The sequence below is a fragment of the Cervus canadensis genome, chromosome 13 (genome assembly GCF_019320065.1).
Source record: "Cervus canadensis isolate Bull #8, Minnesota chromosome 13, ASM1932006v1, whole genome shotgun sequence".
Classification (NCBI taxonomy): Eukaryota; Metazoa; Chordata; class Mammalia; order Artiodactyla; family Cervidae; genus Cervus; species Cervus canadensis.
This window is the reverse complement of record NC_057398.1, coordinates 49817173-49829643: the sequence shown is the minus strand read 5'-3', so window position 1 is coordinate 49829643 and position 12471 is coordinate 49817173. Positions and strand designations below refer to the sequence as shown.

At 38.9% G+C, this 12471-nt stretch overlaps 1 protein-coding gene across 1 annotated transcript in view; it reads right to left on the bottom strand.

Annotated features, from left to right (window-relative positions):
* Positions 1-1782: 1782 nt before the first annotated feature.
* Positions 1783-12471, bottom strand: part of ACBD3 (acyl-CoA binding domain containing 3) — a 35385-nt gene continuing 24696 nt past the window's right edge. The window contains exons 6-8 of the mRNA XM_043485052.1: positions 9954-10140; positions 7579-7863; positions 1783-3906 (exon numbers count right to left, since the gene is read on the bottom strand). Coding sequence (XP_043340987.1) covers positions 3695-3906; positions 7579-7863; positions 9954-10140 — 684 coding nt within the window. The 3' untranslated portion in view covers positions 1783-3694. The remainder of the gene's footprint in view (positions 3907-7578; positions 7864-9953; positions 10141-12471) is intronic.

Below are 12471 nucleotides of genomic sequence, written 5' to 3'. Positions count from 1 at the left end.
TCATTTTCCCTCCATCAGATTAACCAAAATTAAGTCTGATAAAAGAGAAAAAAGCAGTATTCTCATACATTACCACCCATAGTGTACTAGAGGGGAAAGTAGTCAGCCACTTTGAAGCACCATTGATAGGGTCTATTAAAATTAAAAATGCACAGAATTTATCCAGCAATTCCACTACTTGGTATCTACTCTTGAAAAAGTCATGCACATTTGCAGAGACATATAAAAGAGTGTTCACTGAACATCATTTATAATAAAAATTAGAAGTAACTGAAAAATGTTCACTAACAAAAAACGGCCAGAGTCATTCCATAGCACACACAGCAGGTTGAAAGAACAGAGGAGACCCATACTAACCAACAGGAAACATTCTCCAAACACAACCTGAAAAAATAAGCGGCAAAGTGTAGACCTTCTGGAAACATGTTTACATTACTGTATTTTGCCATGCTTCCCCTTCAAAAAAGTCATGTTATCGGTCATATTAATGATCGTAGAAAAGGGTAAAAATTGTTATAATTGTACAGATGTGCCATAAAGGTTTAAAAAAAAATCAGCAACTGTAACCGAACTTGTACTTGCTCTTTTCAGAAACAGACTTTCAAGTCACCAGTTCACTGCAGGATTGAACTGAGCCACCACGCACAAGCTTTCATCACAGATGAGTACCTGCTCAATTTATAGTTTACCTATGTTTGGACTGCCTGGGTCCAAATTGCCAAAGTCAGTTCTGGAAATGTCATCCACTTAGTTTTCTGGTATAAAATTAAGTACCCTAATCAATTCGCATCTTACAAGTGGCAGGTCAACTAATAAAAATAGAGTCAGTGCTTCCATCTTCAATTATAAAACAAATCAGTTAACATAATAAGCATCTGAAAAATGTAATATACTCAAAGGTGTTGAAGGGACAATAATCAACTTGGTCTTGAAAAACTTTCAGTAAGGAAGCTGAAGAACCCTAGGCAAATGTATGGAGACGGAAGTCCAATATTGATTCACAGATGTTTTTAGGGTCAAGGCTCCATAGCATGGTTTCCAAGATGTGCTCACATATCAACAACTCTCTTTAACTGTTCCATGATCTGCCTTCATGGTAGCAACAAACTACACAGGGGAAAAAAATAGGCAGTAACCTCACTGAGCCTCTCCGAATTTTCAAAGGGGAAAAAAAATTTAATGTCCAAGTCTCCTGACATTTCAGTTGGGTCATTTTAAGAACAGTTTGTGGCATTTCACATCACACTGACTGTGGCAAGCCTCACACTGCCACAAGGAATATGCTATACCAACAGTTTGATAGGGGAAATATAGTTAAGTCATTTTAAATAAAAGTCAGTTGTCTTCCCTTCCATCAAGAAATCTGGGGATTCCCTAGTGGCTCAGATGGTGAAGATTCCGCAGGCAGTGCAGGAGACCTGGGTTCGATCTCCGGGATGGGATGCAACCTGCTCCAGTATTCTTGCCTGGAGAAAACCATGGACAGAGAAGCCTCATGGGTTACAGTCCACGGGATCACAAAGAGTTGGACATGACTGAGCAAATAACACTTTCACAAGCTACAGGACACTTTAAAAAAAAAAAAAAGTCTGAAAAACTGTTAACCTATTTTAACAAACTAGGGTAAACCACAGCAGAAACAAAAATAATCAGCCAACAATAATTTGATATTGTTTAACTTTTTAAAACAGATCATTTAAAACATTTCTTCTCCTCCTACCCAAACGATGAAATACAGAACTAATGCTTCAGAGAACACTATATTAATGAAACGTCAACAAGTTACAGATAAACATTTTAATTGATTAAATATATTATTTTCAAGATCTTTTGGAAATCGCACTTGTAATATTCTATTCGACAGCCAAAGGCAATAAAAAAAGTTTAAAAGCAAAAATGTTCTGACATGAACATGTGACAGGAATTGCTGCTATGTGAAGTAACATACACTGCTCCCAGGAACAATATTTTTAGAGAATAATTCATCTTAACATGTGCAAGGACAAATCTGTAATCAAAGGCTGGAAGAAATATATATTAGTGCCTGCTTTTTAAAAGTTTATTTTACATTTTAAATACAGTATTTTCTCATTAAAAAAAAAATGCCAGGAGGTACCTAACCCCATGGTTTCTATACCATATACACGAGAGCTGATGGACAACGTGACAAAGCTTCTGGGTGTAACAGAATGAACACCTATAAACTGGGACTACTGAATCGAAATTAAAAAACACAAATTAAGCACTGCTTAGGAGAAAACAATCCAGTTTCCAAATAATCAAAAGAGAACAGAGTTAGATATGTACAAAACCAGATATTAAAAAACAGAAAAAAAATGCAGCACACAAAAAAACAAACAGCCCCTTATGTAGTGAACTGTATACACTGCAGCTAATCAATGGAAACCCTCCTACAAGAAGTGATTTATGATCAAAAATTTTAAAAATCTAAGTATTTCAGTAAGAACATATAATAACAACATTATGTGTATATTGCCATCTTTATAATTTTCTATCTATACCACCCTTCTGAAAACAAGAATCTCTACACTAGTCAATCACTTACACAAATTTGAGGCAATTAATCCATATTTGATTCCAGTAAGGGAAACAAAGATGTACCTCCTTCCATCAATGAAGACATAATACAGATTAAAGCTATAAAAAAATTTAAGCAAGGCCATATGCATTTCCAATTCTTTCTATTAAGTAATTCCCAACTGGGATCATGTAGGATATGTGCCTAAGTAGTATCAAATCAAAAGAAAATGGACTATCTCTGGCAGTGATTTCCATATTAGTGCAATGTTATTCACCATACACTGAATTATATTTAAATGACCTTATATATTTTAATTCAGTAGGTGTCAATGTTTACAAAATCCCTAACTATATGCTTGTGTAGAAAACAGTTTCAATTTGAGATGCTCTATAAAGCCAAATCAAGACAAAAATGAATTACTTTTTTTGCTTTGCTACTGGTAGTATAAATACCAGATGAGGAGAAAAGGGCCAAGGGTTTGTGGAGGCTTGCTAAGATGGATGTTTTCAGTGTTCTATGTGTCTTGATACTTCAATTATCAATTAGGTTTGAACATTCTATATTAAGATTATTCAGAAAATAATTATCTATAACATAGCTCTTAACTAAACGGCCGAACCCAAAGCAAAACAATCTGGGTTATTCACAATAAGATCAAATTGAGGCAATTTCTTTTCTATTATAATCTGTGACATCCTAAGTTTCAAAAATGGTGACCTTCGATGAAAGTGAGGTGTCCTCATGTAGACTATTACAGGACTTCAAATCAGAGGGCACTGTAGCTATGGGCTCTCAGAAAACACAGAGCAGGTAGCAATGGACTAACCATCAGCCAGGTGGGGTCAATGTTGAGCTGCTTTATTTTGGAGGCTTTAAAAGATTTAACACGTAGCTCGTGTGACATCAGCATCCACTCGTGACACTGCTGGTCAGCACCGAAGGGCTGGATGAGTCTGAGGAGTCCCTTTCACCCCAAAGTACTAATGCTCAAAAGAGTTTCAAGGAAATCCTGATTCCCAGCAAGAGTCACAAACCATCAGACCAAAATCAACAGGGTAAACACTGACTGCAATGCTCCACAAAAGTCAAAAGAAATTTTCGAATTAAATGCCATCTTCCGCTCAACCCTAGACTCCAGACTCTGTAACATCTTTATCTAGTATAATAGACTCTGTAGTAGACTGATTTTGACCTCCACAAAGAGTAGGAGTTGTCAAACTTGAGGAGGTAGACTCCTCTCCCTGGATATTGGTGGCTGCCGGCATATACCTCCTCGTGACAGTCCCGCCGGTACACAGGCACAATCTCATCCAGCAGGGGCTTGTTGGCATTCTTTTTGGCCTTCTCTTCAGAACTGATGTTCTCTGTGGAGAAAACAGAGACACGTCAGAGCGGAGAGATTCAGGAAAACCCCACACGTCTGCCTCAGGCATTTTAAACTCCATCCTTTGAGAAATTGCTCATTAGGAATTCTCTCAATCCACTCTACAAATTATGTGCATGTGAATGTGTACTGATTCCTCCTTACATCTGAGCAGCTGCTATGTACCAAGCGCAGCACTCTCTGGGCCCTGGGAGCCCAGTGGCAAGCATCTGGTGGCGGCAGCAGTCAGCAACCTCTCTCCCTCTGTACATGAGCCACTGTTCCTCCCCCACCGTGCCCCTTCCACATCCACTCAGTTCCTAATTCCTCCCAACAGGCAGGATATCACTCATCTGAGTAAGACCACGGAAAATGCTGCTGTGACCCTCTTCCTCCCAACAATATGGAAGTCCTCTCTTGTTTTAGGAATGGGGAGAGGGAGCTTATGAGGACTATTATTTTCTATTGATCTAAAATACAAAGAGTAAAATGAGAAAGACACAGGAAAGAGGTAGACATTCAGAGACACTCTGAAAATGCAATCACTTTCACTAGGCCTGTGTAACCTAGGGATGATCCCAGTGGCAAAACATAGGCTTTGATTCTAGGTTTGCCCCAGGTTAATAGTTTTTTGAACTGTAGTGATACGAGGTTAGAAAAAAAATACCTGTAGAAACCTGTAGGAATGAGAACTTACGAACCAGCTGAAAAGTCTTTGTTTAATACAGTAATATCAACAGCCTCAAGGAAAACTGCTGTTGTTTAGTCTCTTTTGAGACCCCCATGGACTGCAGCCTGCCACGCTCCTCTGTCCATGGGATTTCCCAGGCAGGAATACTGGAGTGGGTTGCCATTTTCTCCTCCAGGGGATCTTCCTGACCCAGGGGTTGAACCTGCATCTCCTGCATTGACAGGCAGATTTGATACTACTGAGCCATCAGGGAAGCCCCTCAAGGAAAACAGATCAAGGGAATATTCAGCATAGATTTTAAAAGACTTTCAGGTTTGCAACACGGCAGAATGACTTACAGGCACATGAATCAATTATGTGATGATTGTCAACGGCCACTATTAGGAATTTAAACCAGGAAGGTCTAAGAAACTCTCTGTTGAGAGGAGCTTAAGGAGACTTGTTACTACAATGTGGCACCCTGGATGGGATCCTGGAACATTCAGAAAAACTAAGGAAATCTTAAGAAATATGGACTTTAGTTAATAATATATCAATACTGGTTCATTAGCTAAGATGAATATACCATGAGACAAGGTAAGATGTTAACAATAGGGGAAAACTGGGTTTCAGAACTGTTTGTACTATCTTTGTAATACTTCTGTAAATCTAAAACTATTCTAAAATAAAAAGGCCCAAATCAGATTTGTTTTATCATAGCAATACTACTTAAAATTAAATGTCCTTCATTTGCAAATGAGAGATAGAAGTCGTTCTAAGTACACATTACTGCCCATAAAGATATCCATGAAATAGATTATTGGGCCCATTAATTCAAGATCCAAATTTTGCTCAAAAATCTACAAAATTAAAGGTTATTAGGAGAGATGAAAGATGCATCTTTCTTCAATCTAAGCAAAGAATTGGGACCTAGAAACAGTAAGTGGAGAATTACAGCAGAAGGATGGATTACCATCATGTTTTCCTCAGAGAAAACAAACTCCTCCATCTTTCAAGACCTAATGAAGAAAAACTAAAAACAATAAACAAAAAAACTGGACTTTGCTTCCATTTTAAACCAAGCTAAAAGGACCCCACATAAAATAAAATACACAATGTGGACAAGACCTGGTGGCACAGTAGCCTCCATAAGGAGACACGTGGCAAATAAAACCATTTGAGTTAAATCTTCACTGTTGTTACTTTTCTTTTTTTCTTTGGGGGGGGGGGCGGGGGTGGCTATGCCATGTGGCTTGTGGGATTCTCAGTTCCCTGACCAGGGATTGAACCTGGGCCATGGTAGTGAAGCCCAGAATCCTAACCACTAGGCCACCGAGGAACTCCCCTCACCGCTGTTATATCATGAGCGCAGAGGCTTCAATGGGTCAGTTTAGTTGCAAATCATGTTACAGGTAATCATGACAGGTAACGCCATTTTCCATTTGAGGCTATCATACATTAGTGCAAAGATCAAAGACGTCCAGCTTCTCACCTCGAGTGAGGCACTGAACCTTAGCCATTTTGATCAGTGCTCTTCCCAACAGCAATAACACAATGATAATCAGCTGAGGGCTCAGATTACGAAGTATCCTGCTTTAAAAGCTCTCAAGCTTACAAACCAGGAGAAATAGATTACTTCAACCCACTTAATAGAGAATTCTCTTATTATTCACAAAGCTCTTTAAAAGTACAGTAATTTGCACATACTAAAAACTTCCCTTCCCAAGCATGTGCAAATCAGCTGATTGTAATGAGTCCCCGTGTGCATCAGAAAGACTAATAAAATGGCTTAGTTCCTGTCCTGATGCTGCTGAGGGGCACCTGAGACAACAGAAGTGGCACCTGCCCTGCAAACTCAGGCCTTAGTTTTTTTTCCCTCCTTACTCTGACCTTTTTTTGGTCTGGTTCAGTCAGCAGTATTTATGTGCAATGCTTTCCCTTGCTCGTGGAACTCAGAATAAAGACTGCTGAGAATAAAATGCTAAAAGAGAAAGCAGCTCCTAAATGACACTGGCCCGTGTGTGTGCTGCCATACACAACCTGAAGGCCCGGGCCCAGAGTATCTTGGTGATAAAACTGAATCACTGAGATTCAGCTTGTCTATCAAAAGCGGACTGAACTTTCAGCCTCTCTCCATGTACCTTCAACAACTACCTCTAAACTTATCCCCGTGTAGTCTCTGTGGTTACCTACACTCTTCAGTACGCAGTTCACTTATAAGTCACCTGAAAGGTTAGTTGTGGTCAAGAATTGAAGGTGCTCTCCCATTCTCCCAGTCAGAGCACTCCTTCCATATTACTCCCAATCAAGTCAACAAATATTTAAGTGCTTATTAGGTGGATACAAAAGCCCTGTGTTCTAACTTTTCTGGATAATGACAAAATTAAGACGACTATCTTCTCAATCAGTAAGCAATACATTTTACAACTTACTTCCTAGACCAAGATAGTTTTGTGGGGTTTTTTTTGCCCACACAAGACATGTGGGATCTTAGTTCCCCAACCAAGTATTCAACCTGTGCCCCTTGCCTTGGAAGCCTGGATCACCAGGGAAGTCCCAACATCAAGACAGGTGAAACTGTCACTGGAAACATTTCATTGTGTCTAGTTAGAGAAAATACATCTTAGAATAACAACCTAAAAAGCTGATATAAGAAATATAAATTCCAGAGCTGGCAGAATTTCTTGCTTGCTCTTTTGTAATTTTTCAAAATGACCTTGCACATTTGGCTTTTCAACACACAAGGCTGAAAAGTATAAAAGCATTCAGAAAGCAGTAAAATAAACTGTCAAACAGACTTCCCTGGCATTCATAAAAATTCAGGCCCCAATCACTCGGGAGGCTAGCTTCTCTCACAATCTTCTCAGCCTAAGGTCCCACCATTGAAATGTTTGATCCCTGTCCAGGAAGTTAATCGGGGAGCATGAGGTTGGCTGACATCGGAACTGCTACCATTTCTGCCAACGCACAGCCCAGCTACTGAATATGGACCAATGGCTCTACCTTCCTCCTCCTCGTCGTCATCGCTGGACTCACTGACATGCACGCTGACAGCAGTGTTTGGAGAGTCTGTCCATTCAAAGTATACCCCAAACCCAATGTCATAATTGTCTGTAGCAAATTCCCAAAAGAGATATGATCCTTCTTCATGGGTAGGTACTCGAACAGTGACTACTTCTCCTCGGCCCACTGTAATCACGGAATCCGCATCCTGCCGAATCTTCTCTTTAAAGTCTTTGATCTGGGGTCGTGTCCACATGGATGGAGCTGCGATTACTGGAAGAGATTCTAAAGGCAACAGGAATTACAAAGGATAAAGAGGATGAGCCTTCACCTGTAGGCAGCAATACCTGCATGGGACCACCTGCTCAGCCATGTGCAGGCACCAAGTGCAATCTGGTCTACCTTAGACTGAGGACTTTAAAAGCCTCCCCGTGGAAGTCTCCCCCCAAACTCCTATACTTAATACCACCACAGGTATTCAGAGGTCAACATTCCATTTTAAGTAAAAATGCAAACCATATTCTTAAGAAGGATTTTTTCCCAGTACTCTAACTGCATATGGGCATGGAACAATGACCTTGGAAACTTCCTAGCTGGAAACAGGAAAACAGTCAAGCAAAGAGAGATGTGAACTTGAAATAAATTCATTTTTGGATGTGAACAAAGAAGGCTGGGCTTTGACTTCAGACTCTCTGTCAGAAAAAAGTCTTGACCTTGGATTAAACCAAAGCTCTAAGAGAGGGGTTACTCTAAGGAAACTCAGAGAAAAACTTGGATAGGAATGGAATTGCTAGCAACTGAGGAAAAATGGGTAATGTCTTGTTACTGAGAAATATCTATGTGCACTCAATAGGTTTTCCAGAATTATTCAGAGCCTTTGACAAAAGATTTATTTGAAAATACTGGCAAACTTGCAATAGGAAAAAAAGGGGAAGAGAGGAATGAATCAAGGTATTTCAAGGTCTTTTCTGAACCTATTTATTACTTGTTTTAAAAAGACAAGGAAACCAACTTTCTTATGAACCACGCTACCACCATCTCTGATCAGTCACTGAAATGGTCTCTTATTCCTTCTTACTTGGGAACTGGTACTCTTGATTCAGACCGCTCAGCTTAAGTGTCCCTTCCCCAGGAAAACCTCTGGTGACCTAACTAGCTCATATCTCCATATTATGTGCTTTCACACTGTAATGGACCTTTCTCTCCACACAGTACTTATCACGGCCACAATTTACATTGTATGTGTGTTATTTTGCTTCACCTGTAGCCCAACACCCAGAGAATCTTGAACCAACTATTGAATGAATGAATGAATGAGCTGCCCATGAAAAGTTAAGTAGACTTTTGAAAATCTAAGTTATCTTACTGGTAACATGGTACTTCTGTCTCAAAAAATATATTGTGAATATATGGTAAACAGCCTACAAGTTGGCCCCCAGTGATCCTCACCTTGGGTATTCATGTACTTGTAAAGTCACCACTCAAAATTCACCAGGACCAACAGAATATGGCAGAAGTGCTGACGTATTACTTCCAAAGCTGGGGCATAAAGAACACTGCCACTTTTGCCTTGGTTTCCTTTGCATCGTGTTCTCTGGAGAAGTCAGCCACTGTGTCCAGAACACTCAAGCAGCCCTTTAAGAGAGGCTCCATGGGGCAGGAATTGAGGTCCTCCTGCAAATGGCCAGCATGAACTCGCCAGTCATGTGAGGGAACCATCTTGGAAGCAGTCTCTAGTTCCGGTCAAGCCTTCACATGACCGCAGTCCTAGACGACCTCCTGACTCCAGCCTCATGAGAGACCAGAACCACCACCGGTTAGTGTGTGTGTTAGTCTCTCAGTCGTGTCTGACTCTTTGCGACCCCGCGGACCTGCAGCCCGCCAGGCTCCTCTATCCATGGGATTCTGCAGGCAAGAATACCGGAGTGGGCTGCCGTTTCCTTCTCCAGGGAATCTTCCTGACCCAGGGATCTAACCCAAGTCTCCTGCATTGTAGACAGATTCCTTACCATTTGAGCTCCCAGGGAAGCCCACCACTCAGCTAAGCAGTTCTTCAATCCCTGACCCACAGAAACTGTGAGATAATAAATGTTTAATTATTATTTTAAGCTGCTAAATTTGGGTACAGTGTGTTACACAGCAACAAATAACCAGTATATAAAATAAGACAACCCAAAGGACATCTGATTTGCCCTTTTAAACTATTCTAAGAGTCACCAGAAGCATCAGATTCAGACTAAAAAGAGTGAAAAAGCATTCAACTCTCACAAATATGTAATTGCTCTCAAAAGCTAATGAATCTGACTTCCTGACTTTTGCTTTTCATGAGTCTGAATTACAGTATCTGGATGGAAGTGCACATACAACAACCACACCTTTTGGTCCATTCTCCAGGGCTTCTTCGGCGGCTTCTGGTTCAATCTCTTTTTCAGCGCTGTCAGGGTGGGCTTTGGCCTGTCCGTTAACTGACATCATGTCACTTGGTGTAGTTGCATTCACTTTTGATGATGTAGGAGAGGAAGCCCCAGCTACTGCTACTTCCTGTTGTTTCTGTAATGCTGCCTATAAGTCAAGAAAAAGTGAAGACACACTGACTAGGAAGGCTAAAAATGGGACATTTACCCTGAGACATGTTCTGATCCCACCAGAATTTTTGCCTCATCAAGTAGCTCCAAGAAATTACTAATAAACTTTATCAGTTTTTATCTTACCTATAATGAATACTAGTATAATAATATTCTGAGGACCACCTTCTTGTGACCTGAGGATCACTAGAAAAACTAGGAAAAAATTAAAGTAGGTAGAAATAATCATCCCACATAAAATTATTATAGGTAAAAACTGAACACGGAAACATCTGTTCTTAAAACTGATAGAAAAAAAACCTTAATAAAATTCAGATACATAAAATTTTCTTCAGAAAAATTAAACTTGGTAGAAATAAATGGTAACAGAAGAAAATTCACAAAGGCAGAAGCTGCAAATGGTGAAACCTGGTAATGGCCCCAAAAGTAACCAACAAATCAAATATGGACAAAAATAATTAATAAATCACATCTTTATACACATAAAAATTATCACAAACTAAAAACTGCTAATCAAGTAAAAAAAATATTGACCTAAAAATTAAATAGGCTTATAAAATGGAGTTTGAGGTCAAAATAATTTCTTTAAGAAAATGCATCACTTTACATAATTATAATTAAAGTATGTATTTTCATAAACATAAAATTAAAAAGTCCTCTGAAAAATGGAAAATAGAAACAGCTTAAATCCAAAGGACAACTATTTTAGGACATTCCTCTCATATTAAAATGAATCAATATTAGTATTAACACTATGAGAAATGCCTAAGTATTACTTACATAACTTTTGGGGAAACTTTAAATAAAATTAATTATAACAAACATATAGAAAAGTATACAAATCACAAATGTACAGCTTCACCAATTTTCATTATAGATGAACATACACATAAAACCAACACCCAAATCAAAACATTATCTGCATCCCAGAACCCTTCCTGGTGCCCCTTGCCAGAAAGTCCTTCAAGGGTAATGACGAATCTAACCTGTAAAATTATAGGTTTGGCTCTGCCTGTCTTTGAACTTTAATATACATGAAATTGTATATTATATGCTCTTTTTTCTGTCTGGCTTCTTCTACTCAACATTTGTTTGAGAGGTTTATCTATAAAGTCATAAGTATATAACTGTATTTTGTTTGCTTGCATCGCAATAGAATATATTATTGTGGAAATAGGAAATTTACCCAATCTACTGTTACGCATTAGGGCATTTAAGTAACTTTAAACTAAAACATTAAGTTATAATAAGTGAGCATATACTTACAACAGTTTAAATAAAATAGGGGAAAAAAGCCTGTATAATTTCATGGGTTAGGGATGATGATACATTTTGGCCTATCTGAATATAGATTTCATTTAATGAAATCACTACATTACTGATCATTTACAAATCAGTTACTTAAACAGCAAAACCTCTCTCTGCTGCTAGTGCTGGTTACCAAAACACTTAACATTTTGAAATACCTTCTTCCAAAGCCTAGATTCTCAGTAATTTCCACATCAGTTTTCTAAGAGTACCAGTTTCCAGAAAAAAGTACAACCAAAACAAGTCAGCACACTTAGAACATTTCACTGCATGACAGGAAAGCAAAAAAAAGGAATTTCTGTTGATGATCAACTGGTCAGCTCAAATGGTCCCTCTTCACTTTAGGCTTTTGTTGAAACTCTCTAGCAGAATGAACAACTCCCTACCCTCTGATCCCACTGAATATCAGCATACATCTATTATACATAATAGATTACCATTATTTATTTACATAATCTCTCTTCTATACTCCAGGAAGTTTTTAAAAGCACAGAAAGGCACAGGGACAATGAAACACTTGTGTAACCACACCCCAAACTAACAAGTGTTCCCGTTTTTTGTCATTTTGCTCAAATATAAAAATAAATACTTTATGGGGCTGAGGTTCTCTTCGTTCCTCCCCCAGTTCCTCTTATTCTCTCTTATCAGAGACAACCAATCAATCTGATAAACTGAGTCTGATCACTGCACTCTAAACTATGGCCTTCCAATTCTATTTCAAAGATTTTTGGTTTTACCCTATTTGACTGACTTTGTTCTCACTACGTGATAGCAACCTGTAAGCAGGACAGAGTGTATGAGCTAGCCTATTAGACAACTCTCTCAATACCCATCAAAGCAGCAGGAAAAGGGAGTGATATGCTTAAGTATAAACAGTCTCTGGAGGACAGAAATCCCTCAAAAATACCACTTATTATCCTGTAACTCTGGTTTGACATCCTTTGCCTCTTCTCATGAATTACACAAAATCTGCAGTGCCTCTTAACTGCTTCACTAATGC